This window comes from Oncorhynchus mykiss, chromosome 20 (assembly GCF_057628025.1).
Source record: "Oncorhynchus mykiss isolate SJ-2025 chromosome 20, ASM5762802v1, whole genome shotgun sequence".
NCBI classification, from domain to species: Eukaryota; Metazoa; Chordata; class Actinopteri; order Salmoniformes; family Salmonidae; genus Oncorhynchus; species Oncorhynchus mykiss.
In genome coordinates, this window is record NC_143041.1 from 21623039 (window position 1) to 21636097 (window position 13059).

At 43.7% G+C, this 13059-nt stretch overlaps 1 protein-coding gene and 1 pseudogene across 1 annotated transcript; both read left to right on the top strand.

Moving 5' to 3' along the window:
* Positions 1-2893: 2893 nt before the first annotated feature.
* Positions 2894-3827, top strand: LOC149974430 (28S ribosomal RNA; annotated as a pseudogene; the record flags this gene model as incomplete).
* Positions 3828-5719: 1892 nt separating this feature from the next.
* LOC110499071 (ADP-ribosylation factor-like protein 4D) lies at positions 5720-8194 on the top strand. Its single transcript, XM_021575947.3, has 2 exons — positions 5720-5889; positions 6904-8194. Exon 2 carries the CDS (start codon positions 7021-7023, stop codon positions 7624-7626), a length of 606 nt encoding a protein of 201 aa, XP_021431622.2. The 5' UTR covers positions 5720-5889; positions 6904-7020; the 3' UTR covers positions 7627-8194.
* The last annotated feature ends 4865 nt before the right edge of the window (positions 8195-13059 follow it).

Genomic DNA, 13059 nt, shown 5'->3' on the forward strand with positions numbered 1-13059 from the left:
CGTGATGTTGTCCAATTTCACTGTCAGCCATCATAACAGGATAAGTCAAATAAATGAGCCGTGCTCTACTCTCAGTTTCTTAGATTGAAAGCTGAGGTCATGAGGTCCTATAGCAGTACAATGGACATGTTAGGCTAAGGTTGTCCGCATAGCTCAACAGTGTGCAATGCAAGAACTGAACTCACTGAGTATCTGTTGTCAATCTTGCCACTGTAGTTGTCTTTGTTTGTGCGCACACACTTGCAGTGCACACTTGTACCTGCTGTGAAGATAACATAATGCAGAGGGTTATAAAGAAGTTAGATTCAGCTAATTGCATGGACATTCATAACCTCTACCAAGGGATGAGATACCCTACCCAGTGGCACGTCCAGCACCTTGGGCTCAGGGGGAAGGACTGGCATGGTTGGCGCCTCAGGTTGGCTCTCTACCGTAGGAGCTGGTCCCTTCACATTCTGTATGTCCAAGAGAGAAATTAGCATCTCTTCATACGCATCGCATCGCTCTGTCATGTTTAATTTGTTTGCTTGTTTGGCCAGAAATCATCCCCATGTCAAGCAAGTCAGGGCTCTGGGATTTAGTCTACCACTGCAGTAACATTGTGACCTTGACAGAAATAGCCACTGTATCAACATGAATGTCCTACTATGCTGTCATGGCTAATGATTAAAAGAACCATGGCCCTACCTTATGAGTGATAGTCAAGCGGTGATCAGCCACGTTCTGCCTGCGCCGCGCTTCCCAGTGCATAGCTGCCATGTTACAGTACACCACCCTGTGGGGAAGGAGTCGGTCTGATCTGGGTAGGCCCATTACCCTGACCTACTGTATGACTACTCATTACCCTATAATGCAATCCCTTGCAGAGGCAAAAAAACACATCTGCATCTCATCCAAAAATAAGAACGAGTTGAATCAATTAACTTTTTGTGTAATAACACATAAAGTCATCTGCACTGATGTTTGTAGTAACATTTTTAACCTTTCAAAAAACAGAGACACAACTGTAATATTGACTTTCCTAAGTAAAAGATTATGCACTTGCCAATGAGCTCCGCAGACAGCAACAACAGGACAGCAGCAACAGCCCTTACTGAATACAGCTCTGACTGCAACCACAACCACATCTGGGCAGATGATATGTTGCTTGGCAACTTTGATTGTGACATCATATGATGATAATGACAACGCAATGATGAAACAAAACTATCTTGTTCAAAGAATTCCATTCCATTATTGCAGCGTGTCGGTCGTGGTTGGTTTTGACACAGGGTGGCGCCAAAGTCTGTCCACACGCCATGTATACCTAGAGGTTTCCTTTCACTGGCTGTCATGTTACTCTAGCACAAAAAGTGCGATTTATTTCATTTTTATAAGTACATGTCTCGTAATTGACCGAGGTAAAGACAGATTCAGGTTGGAAATTCGGCAGATTTTCTCCTGTAGTTTTCCTTACGTCCACCAACAGCAGTTAGGGACCGTCAACATAGTGACAAAAAAAATAATCTAATTTCAATAGCTTATTAACCATTACTCCTAAAACTTTCAAAACTGGTTCTAGCTAAGCTGATGGCATAGACACGTATTGCACACATTTTTTTTTGTCGATTTACATCTCACACTATTTTCAATTATTTATTTCAAGGTTTCTAATTTCAACAGCTCCTTGGTCATGTGATCTACTGACCTCAAACAAGGTTCAGACTGTACACTCAGTGGGCCTACACATTGTACACCCTTTAGTTTGTCCATTTTCATCTCACATGTATTTACATTAATTTTTCAAAAATTCTCATTTCAATAGCTGCTTTGTCATGTGACCTACTGGACTCAAACAAGGTTCAGAATTTCCACTGACTACCCTTCTATTGCACACCCTTTAGTTTGTCCATTTTCATCTCACACGATTTTACATGAATTTTTCAAACATTGTAATTTCAATAGCTCCTTGGTCATGTGACCTTCTCGCAGAACTCCCCAGCTACGGCGCTCGCTGGCCCCACACGTTGTAGGTGGGGAGGTCTCCTCTATGCTCGCTAGACTTCAGGTGGAGACTAAACCCATTGGCCCCACAGTGATTGGGCATGGCATGGATCTGGCTCATGCCCTACAAAGTGGGGAGAGGTATCTCCAGCCTGTCTGGGGAGGGAGGCGTACATCTGATGTGGGTAGTACCATCCACGCCCATTGATTTGCTGCGGAACCATGAAACGGAGGGAAGAAGCCTAGGTTCCCACTCGGCACGGATCAACTTGATGAAATTCAAGGAGCGTGCCCACCTGTCGCGGTCGCACTTATATCACCCCGTTGGGTGACTGTGACCCCCTCATGTCAAAGTGAGGAACATCGATTGAAGCGCTGGTAAAGGTGGTTCCTATGGCTCTGTCCCGGAGAGCTGACTGGGCAAGCAAATTATTGAAATGGAATGATTATGTTCTGTTACTTCTTCCCGACACCCGGTCGATGTTGCTGCTAGATACTGCGATAGGTATTTGGTTCTCAAGCATATACGTATTGCGCTGGCGCTTGATGTCGATTGGGTGTAAAAACCCAGTTAAAGCCCGCTGAAGTTTTGTAGCGGAAACTGATGTCCAGTTTGTAAGACAGAAAAGCCTCTGATGATACTCTAATGGATGCCAATTTGATATCTGACCGTTGCATGCTACCCTTCACGGTCGCACTCAAACCACCTTCGGGGTGGCTGTGAACCCATTCATGTCAAAGTGAGGAAATTCGATGAAGCGGGGGTAAACGGCGGGACATAATTAAGAGTCTCTTCAGGTAGCCCAATGCCTCATCATCTAATTAGTGACACGCATGAATGGATGAACGAGATTCCCACTATCCCTACCTATTATCTAGCGAAACCACAGCCAAGGGAACGGGCTTGACGGAATCAGCGGGGAAAGAAGACCCTTTTGAGCTTGACTCTAGTCTGGCACTGTGAAGAGACATGAGAGGTGTAGAATAAGTGGGAGACCTCGGCCAACGGTGAAATAATACTCATCTTATTGTTTTTTTACTTACCCAGTGAGGTCGGGGAGGTGCTCAGGGGACCGTGGCAGGTGGGGAGTTTGACTGGGGCAGTTCATCTGTCAAACGGTAACGCAGGTGTCCTAAGGCATGCTTAGGAAGGACAGAAACCTCCCGTGGAGCAGAAGGGCAAAGGCTCGCTTGATCTTGATTTTCCGTATGAATACAGACCCGTGAAAGCAGGGCCTCATGATCCTTCTGAATTTTGGGCTTTTAAGCAGGAGGTGTCAAAAGTTACCACAGGGATAACTGGCTTGTGGCTGCCACGCGTTCCTAGCGACGTCGGCTCTTCCTATCATTGCGAAGCAGAATTCACCAAGCGTTGGATTGTTCACACACTAATAGTGAGCTGGGTTTAGACCATCGTGAGACAGGTTAGTTTTACCCTACTGATGATGTGTTGTTGCAATAGTAATCCTGCTCAGAACGAAAGGAACCGCAGGTTCAAACATTTGGTGTATTTGATTGGCTGAGGAGCCACCATCTGTGGTATTATGACTGAATGCCTCTAAGTCAGAATCTCCCCTAAACGTAAGGATACTGTAGCGCTGAGGATCTTCAGGTTGACCTGGGATAGCCTGCCTCTTCTGGCAGCTGAGTAGAGCCGTTTCGTGACTGGGTTGGGGGTGTGGCCAGATGAGTTGCCGCCCCTCTCCTGATGCGCACTGCATGTTGGTGGGGAACCAGGTGCTAAATCCCTCGTAGACGACCTGATTCTGGGTCAGGGTTTCGTACGTAGCAGAGCAGCTTACTCACTGCGGTCTATTGAAAGTCAACCCTCGATCCAAGCTTTTGTTGGGGACATAAGGCGTCTTCCTCCACCATCCTCCTTCTTTACTTACGGGTTACCAGGTGCACGCAGAAGGGCCAGAGGCCAGACACGGAGTGTGAGAGAGCCCAGGCAGGCGGGTAGAAGATATAAGACATTGACATTGGGCTCTGGATAGGTAGGGGGCTTGGTGGGGGGCACTCAGTCGCCCATCCGCCCGGGCCGTACTCTGGTGGGACTGTGAGCCAGGTTGGGACTTGCTGTGGAAGTAAAAAGGTCACCAGGTGCACGAGGAGGCCTCCCCCAAGGCGGGGGGCACTCAGAGTTTGAGCAGGGGCGGCCGGACTCGAGGGCTGGGGCCAGCACTCAGGCCATGGAGGTTGGTGTGGGGATTCAGTCTGTGAGCAGAAAAAAAACAGGTGGGCCACCAGTAGCACAGAGCCTGTTTCGGGTTACCAGGTGCACAGAGTCGGTTTCGAATTACTTGGGGCACAGAGCTTGTTTCGGGTTACCAGGTGCATGTGGTTCCTGACAGCGGGACTATAGGCATCTTTGTCACGCTCTGATCTGTTTTACCTATTTCTGTGATTGTCTCCACCCCCTCCAAGTGTCGCTTATATTCCCAGTGTATTTATCCCTGTGTTTCCTGTCTCTCTGTGCCAGTTCGTCTTGTATGTTTAGTCAAGTCAACCAGCGTGTTTTTCCTGTACTCCGTTTTGCTATTCTCCTTTTTCTAGTCCTCCCGGTTTTGACCCTTGCCTGTTTCTGGACTTTGTACCTGCCTGCCTTGACCACGAGCCTGTCTGCCACTCTGTACCTCCTGGACTGATCTGGTTTTGACCTTTTTGCCTGTCCACAACCATTCTCTTGTCTACCCCTTTGGATTATTCAACATTGTAAGACTGCAACCATCTGCCTCCTGTGTCTGCGTCTGTGTCTCGCCTTGTGCCTTGATAGTCTTAGTAATTCCAGGGAGTAAGCTATACTCTAAGGCCAAGGGAGAGGGGTGTTGACTGGGTAGGGAGAGTAGGTGTGGAGGCCTGGAGGTCTGTAGTTCCAGGGAGTAAGCTATAAACTCTCAGGCCCAGGGAGAGGGTGGGCAGGGAGTGTAGGCCTAGATGCCAGGAGTCAGAGGTCACCAGGTCAATGGGGGCCTGCCTGGAGGTCAGGAAAGCCCCAGGGATAAGGCCCAAGTGAATACATGTAGGTGTGTGAGTGAGAGGTGTATGAGATGAAAATGGACAAACTATGTGCGATGTGCGATGTGTAGGCCCACTGAGTGTACATTCTGAACCTTGTTTGAAGGCAGTAGGTCACATGACCAAGGAGCTATTGAAATTCGAATGTAAAACAAGTTTGTACTTTGTTTATTCTCCCTAACTAATTCAACTAGGAATACAAAATGCTGCTCACATCTCCACGTTTATTAGCTTTGCAAAGCAAATGATTGTGCAAATGTTGTGTGCAATGTTTCCAACATCATAACACTTATTTGGAGTCTGTGGCTCAAGTGGTTTGAAAGCTGAATATCCTTCGAACATCCAACCGAAAACTGTCTATACCTCAGTCACGAATTGTTGGAGCCCCTCTCAGTGGGAATGTCTAAAGAACATACTTGAACTTTCTCATGCAATCTAATATGCAGGCATACAATTCAACACGGTTTAGGGATCACTATTTGTCTTTCCAAGCAGTTGTGTACTGTACTACTATGGGAGGGAGAGCACGATTTTAGAAATACTGTAGTTCACATTTGATCTATCCTGCGACAATAAGGCTGCGTATCCTGACTCCTGCTACATTGAAGCTGCATGCATGCCAGCATCTCACTTCTGCACACGGAACCATTGACCAACTAGACCAGCAGGGGGAGTATATTATTGAGTGACGTCACCTCGGGTTGTCTCATAGAGAGGAGGTCTTGTGCATGCTATTCCATTCCACACTGCTGCTCATTGCTCCATCGGTGCACGGAGCAGACAGACAGATATTAGCACGCAGAGAAGCAATATTTGGATGTATGGATATATGGATGTATTTGCTGCGCTAGGATGATGCCATTTATGTTCATTCAAGTGGTCTAGAAGGTAAATATATCACAATAGCTTTTTCAGGTTTAAGATTTTGCACAGATAGAAATATGGTATTTTACTGCAATGAAATCTGCGTTGTAATGCTATGCACAAGGCTGGTTATTATAGCAGTGTCATTCCAGTAAGATGTCTCACTCATAGATGGTTATGCATTTTATTTTTGTGCAAATCTGCAGTTTGATCACATATTTAATTCCTCAGATGGATGCCAGAACTACACTACATAGGCTATATTGTTATATCGGGTGTTCTCATAATTACATAGTTGGGGTGACACTCATCGTTTTTTAACAGCCCATGGGGAAAATATGGGTTGTGTTTATAGTTGTCTTTAACATTTTTTATTTTATTTTTTTACAAAAGCCTCACTAAAACAATTGGATTATAATTAATCGCAATCCTATCCCGGGTTTAAACTGCATTCAATGCGCAAATGAATAGATATTCTGTCATTTATATTAAACTTGGATCAATGTGCCCCAAGACAGCCATTGGGGTATAACTGTCCTAAGAGGATTAGAAAAGACTTGGCATAAGACAACGAGAACAACCAACCACCAATTAATTACATGTTGTCAGGCATACCGCTTCATAAAGATTTAAACCCAAACCATAACTGATCTTATTAAATTCAAAATTGAATTGTGCTGTCTGGACATTTTCTATGACTGACAATTAAATTGCCTCGCCTTAGGCTATGACTGTTATGGTTGTGGATTTATTCCAACAAGGAACAACCAATTGGTCTCAATTGTGGCTTTACTATTTGCAATGCAAGTTCATTAGAAATTGCAGTAATTTATTGATCAGTCTGATTAGTAAAGCAATCGTGTCAGTGTACTAACCGTAGTAGCAATCATTAATGTGTTGTATCAAAGTGTCTGATCACATTTCTTATCTTTGTCATTTGTTTATTATTGTGTAAAAGCAGCTCAAGTTGTAGTGATACCTCACAATCTCATTGTCTAGTCTTTAAATAGTACCTCATTGTGTTTGCTTTTTGATAAGGTCCCCAGTCCTGCAACCGTCCAGTCCTCCTTTGAAGAGGGTGCCAATGCACACCTATTAGAAAGGATTACTGAGCATCTGCCACCTCACCCAAGGAGGTGAGAACATCCCATCACCATGGGGAACCAGCTGACCGAGATAGCCCCCAACACCCCGTTCCTGCAAAACTTCCAGTCCTTGCACGTGGTAGTGATTGGCCTGGACGCGGCTGGCAAAACCTCTCTGCTCTACAGATTGAAGCTCAAGGAGTTTGTCAAGACCATCCCGACCAAGGGCTTTAACACGGAGAAGATCAAGGTAGCGGTGGGCAGTTCGCGGGCCATCACCTTCCAGGTGTGGGATGTAGGGGGCCAGGAGAAGCTGCGGCCCCTGTGGAAGTCGTACACGAGGCGGACCGATGGCATGGTGTTCGTGGTGGACTCCACCGAAATCGAACGTATGGAGGAGGCCAAGGTGGAGCTTCACAAGATCACCCGTACCTCGGAGAACCAGGGGGTGCCCGTCCTGGTGCTGGCCAACAAGCAGGACCTGGTCTCAGCTCTGTCTGTGAGCGAGGTGGAGAAGGTCCTGGCCGTCCATGAACTGAATGCCTCCACCTTGCACCATGTACAGAGCTGCAGCGCCGTGGATGGACAAGGCCTACAACCAGGCCTAGAGAAACTCTACGAGATGATCCTGAAGAGGAAGAAGATGGTGAAACACAACAAACATAGAAAGAGATGAGCCTTGGATTGTCCTGATTTAAAGGGCCATTTGTGACTCTTTGAGCGGCGGTCCTGTCCCTTTAAATAAAAGGGAAGGTTTTTTGCCAACAAAGGACCAATTCCAGATGGCACAGGGGTCAGGAGAAATGGATTTGGCCTTTATGTGACATGCAGTATTGATACACCGTCTTTTATACCTTGTATTAGCCACACAGCTGCCCTTTGTATGCAATGAATATGTGATAGCCACGAGAGGCTGTAGCTGCCTATGACATATTTTGTCCCACAAAGTTGGACTCACTTGTTTTACCCTACAACACAGTAGAAATGTGATACCAAACTTTGAACTCTGAACTCCTGTTGGATATGAACAGAGACACACATTTGATATGATATGAAGCTAAATCGTATTGATATCAAATGGAATACCATGGCGATTACAGTATTATTTTGGTCACTTTTGAAAAAACAATTCCAAGTGCATTCCCCTTATGCCACAGAGTTTCAGCTGGATTCGCAGACTGTTTTTACAAGTTGTACAATTTTTGTAACACTGAAGAATGAATAAATCAACCCACTGTATTAAATATGTTGCTTTCTTTTGAGACAATATCAAAGTGTAAAGGTAACACATTGTGCATTTTAAAGGGGTCTTAGACATAGAAAGAGTTTAAAGAAGATGTTTTTTTATTTTTATTATTTGGCTTTCTTTTGCCATCCTTTAACAGCATAAAGTATCCTCATTTGATCCCTCAGCAGGAAATGAAAATTGTAGTGTATTCAAGGTTTTAAAAGGCTTCTAAAGTTTGCACTTTCCACTTTAAAATGTAAGACTTCATTTATCCTAACAAAAAAATTGACCAACCCACACAAAATGTCCATGAATTAAAATCCACATACTAATTCACATGTCCTGTTACTCCAGGATTATTTTCCTGTTGTGGTCAAACTGGTCAAATGAAGACAGCAGATCTGTAGGCCCTAGACATTTGAATGAGTGTCGTACGCTGCGGCAAAGATACCCTTTCAGCCATGAATCTAATTTGATTTATGCACAAGGCAGAGAGCTACAGTGTATGATGGATAGGTTATTCAAAACGCAAATCCTGCCCTGAGGTGATGTACTGAACTTGACTAGCTTTCCCTTCTGTACTATAGATAGACACAATACAGCTTCTGCTAATGAGAGTCTCACTGCCAGTGCCTGGGCAAAAATAATGTCCTACTGCAAATCAGCCACCACTGAAAGAGCAACGTTCACCATAATCCCATAGAAAGATGACCTAGTATTACATAAGAGAACAAGAGTTACCGTTGTTTAAGTTGACCTATGCTTTCAAAGAAGACAATTACAAACAACACGTACAGATAGTACTGAATATTAGCCCAGTGTTTGAGTGATGAAACAACCTACATGTGCTAGCTGTACAGAGCAGGTCTGGATGTGATACATTCATGTGGAATGGCAGCGCTCTCCAGTACGTTCGTCACATTTTGCGTTATATTCATAGTACCTCTTCCACTCTATTCATGGCTGAGTCAGCACATTGGCTATGGAGAGCAGCCTCGACCCCCAGCCACCAAATCCATGTACTTTGATTTCCACCTCAGCTAGGCTGCCAGCTTGCTTGCAATGGTAAGTCAATCAATTAGTAGTGTGGTTGTGGGCAGAAACAAACAGCTTCAGGGAATAATAAAGATGGGATAGCCGTGGGCTTTGGTGACAATGGCAGAGCTACTTTAGGACACCTCTTGAGTCAGTAATGAATGTGATTGGTCATTCTATAGATCTGGCTCACCAATATGCATAGTAGGAAAGATTGCATACTTCAAGTACCGAATATTCAAGGATTTGATCAGACATAAGGTGTTCACTTTAGCACCAGGAATATAAATGATATTACTAGTGCTAAAGTGTACACTATTGTGAAACATTTGGATTTAGTGTTTTCTCAATTATAAACAGAATAGTGAAACTGAATTATTACTAAACTACTGTCCCTAAGACCTAGAGCAAACAAACATAAACACTCTTTCCCCTACTATTCAGTTTCATACATACTGACTGCCAAATAAATATGCTTTATTTTTAATCCAACTACAATTTTGGAATTAGTCCTTGATAAAAAAAACAACTACAACGTTTCATATTATTCAGTCCTCGCTGTTGTGAAGTTGTTTTGTTTGAGTGCGGTCGACTACAGAGAAATGTTTATGTCAGATGGGACTTTGGTTGAAGCTGTTGATTTCACAGAAGGTACCGGTATTCTCAAGATAGAGATCAATAGAGGGAAATCCAGCAAACTCACCGATACTCCCATTTGAAAACTTCTGCTATTTTGGGACTTTTCTATCACCGTCCTCTCCTAAATTTACACTTACTTTTTTTTTTTTATCCATTTGTGTGTTTTTTTAAATTCAGATACTAAGTGATGCAGTGACTAGAGCGTCCCATTGCGCCAGTTATGTGTTCCAGCTTCTATAGAACACTGTACATTAATCTCTAATGAGATGACTGATAAGGTGTTCCATTATGAACCATGATATACAGTAGGATACAACAACCTTGTAACAACCTTAGCTGATCATGTTTTGCGACGCAGAGGGACACACCATTTGTCTGCCAAACAGTCCGGTCCTCTTCACGTTGACACAAACCATAACTGTAACCGGCATGATCTTACACACCAAGTTATTCCCTACAATCTGTTCATGAAACATTCTGAGAGGTATTTGTGGATTCCTGACACAGCAGCTGGTAACTGGAATTCATTAGCCTATCCTCGGAAAGGAAGTTGCTAAACTGACATAACAGTATATTCCTTGTCTATGGGAACTTCGATGACTTCAAATGGCAAATATTTTAACGTTGAATGCATAGACATGAACAGGAGAAATAGAGAAATAGGAGAAATGCATGCCTCTTCAAAAAGGTAGCATCTGGAGATGATGTCGTCATTGTTTGCATGTGTCTGTAAGTTGTTGTTTGTATGTATAAATTTGGTTTAGAACTGTAAAAAATTAGGATATTTTTTCTATATATACACATATATATATATAGTACCAGTCAAAAGTTTGGACACATCAACTCATTCAAGGGTTTTTATTTATTTTTACTATTTGTAGATAATAGTGAAGATATCAAGACTATGAAATAACACATATGGAATCATGTAGTAACCAAAAAAGTGTTAAACAAGTCAAAATGTAATTTAGATGTTAGATTCTTCAAAGTAGCCACCCTTTGCCTTGGTGACAGCTTTGCACACTCTTGGCATTCTTTCAACCAGCTTCACCTGGAATGCTTTTCCAACAGTCTTGAAGGTGTTCCCACATATGCTGAACACTTGTTGGCTGATTTTACCTTCACTCTGCGGTCCAACTCAATTGGGATGAGGTCGGGTGATTGTGGAGGCCAGATCATCTGATGCAGCACTCCATCACTCTCCTTCTTGATCAAATAGCCCTTACACAGCCTGGAGGTGTGTTGTGTCATTGTCCTGTTGAAAAAAAAATGATAGTACCACTAAGTGCAAACCAGATGGGCTGGCATATTGCTGCAGAATGCTGTGGTAGCCATGCTGGTTAAGTGTGCCTTGATTTCCAAATAAATCACAGACAGTGTCACCAGCAAAGTACCTCCACACCATCACACATCCTCCTCCATGCTTCAAGGTGGGAACCACACATGCAGAGATTATCCATTCTTCTACTCTGCGTCTCACAAAGACATAATGGTTGGAACCAAAGATCTCACATTTGGACTCATCAGACCAAAGGACAGATTTCCACTGGTCTAATGTCCATTGCGCATGTTTCTTGGCCCAAGCAAGTCTCTTCTTCTTACTGATGTCCTTTGGTAGTGGTTTCTTTGCAGCAATTCAACTATGAAGGCCTGATTCACGCAGTTGATGTTGAGATGTGTCTGTTACTTGAACACTGTGAAGCATTTATTTGGGCTGGTAACTCTAATGAACTTATCCTCTGCAGCAGAGGTAACTCTGGGCCTTCCTTTCCTGTGGCGGTCCTCATGAGAGCCAGTTTCCTCATAGCACTTAATAGTTTTTGTGACTGCACTCTTGAAGAAACTTTTTGAAATTTTCCAGATTAACTGACCATCATGTCTTAATGTCATTTCTCTTTGCTTATTTGAGCTGTTCTTTTACCAAAATAGGGCTATCTTCTGTATTCTACCCCTACCTTGTCACAACACAACTGATTAACTCAAACACATTAAAAAGGAAAGAAGTTCCACAAATTAACAAGGCACACCTGTTAATTGAAATGCTTTCTAGGTGACTACCTCATGAAGCCGGTTGAGAGAATGCCAAGAGTGTACAAAGCTGTCATCAATGCAAAGGGTGGCTACTTTGAAGAATCTCAAATATATTTTGATTTGTTTAACACTTTTTTAGTTGACTGGTACTGTATTCATAAAGTAGTATAATTTAAATATTATACGCTTGGTTGGCTTAGTTAACGACAGTCATGGTGCCTATAATGAGAAAGGGATCCTGCGCTGGATATAAATATGTTTTCTATCCTTCTACCTTCGTTCGCCAATGCTGGTTCGTTGACAGGAGAAACACAAGAGCGGGAGCTTGCGGGATTATGGGAGATTAAGCAGGGGCATCCTAAACTGACAGGTGCATCCCTGAAATCATGTCACGCGCTTCGAAGACCGGCTTATCCAATAACCAGAGGGTTCCCCGTGGTATTCCCCTTTTATCGCCCACCTCGGCCTTACTGTAGTCTCCCCTCGGGTTCCCTCGTCATTGTATTGTATTTTGATACTGCATATGGACAGGGTTGTAGAAGTATCAGTATCTCAATGGGACTCCCCTGGGTAAATAACGAATAAACAAACATATTTTCAGGCACAAAAGCTCTGTAAGGATATGCAGAGTTACTCAGCGCAACAAGTCCTGCTTCTAAGTGCAGACAGCAGTTTCCAGACAGCAGTATGTGTTTGGAGACAATATCACGTAAGCTTGAGCACCTCAATGGTATGCAATATATTATCCAGGGTGTTGTATCAGACAAAGACTGCTGAAGTGCAGAGGAGCCCCTCTTTGGAATGGCAAGAAACTCCAACTGGCCCAGACATAAGTATTTATCACCACGGCAACCGTGAGGTACTTACCAATTGATCGGTGACCTGAGAGGGCAGAGGCGGGGGTTTAAATTGCTTTTGTGGTTGGAAGTCCAAATTGTCAATTTCGGTTGTGGTTACCAAGGGGCCAACAGGATTTCAAAGAAGCTCCAATCAATACTTTAGACCCATACTCCTCCAGCTTGGGATAACATTGGCCTAAATACCTCAGATTTCACTGATGTTGTGATTTGGAGAAAGCATGCTGACTTTGCAATGTGTCCAGGGTCAAGCTATCGAGAACTGGTGGTAAGACGGGGGTCTTGCTTGTGTGTAGTGAAGGTATTTTCAGGGTTGAGA

Coding starts and splice junctions, on each gene's coding strand:
- LOC110499071 (XM_021575947.3), top strand. CDS start 7,021: ATGGGGAACCAGCTGACCGAGATAGCCCCCAACACCCCGTTCCTGCAA.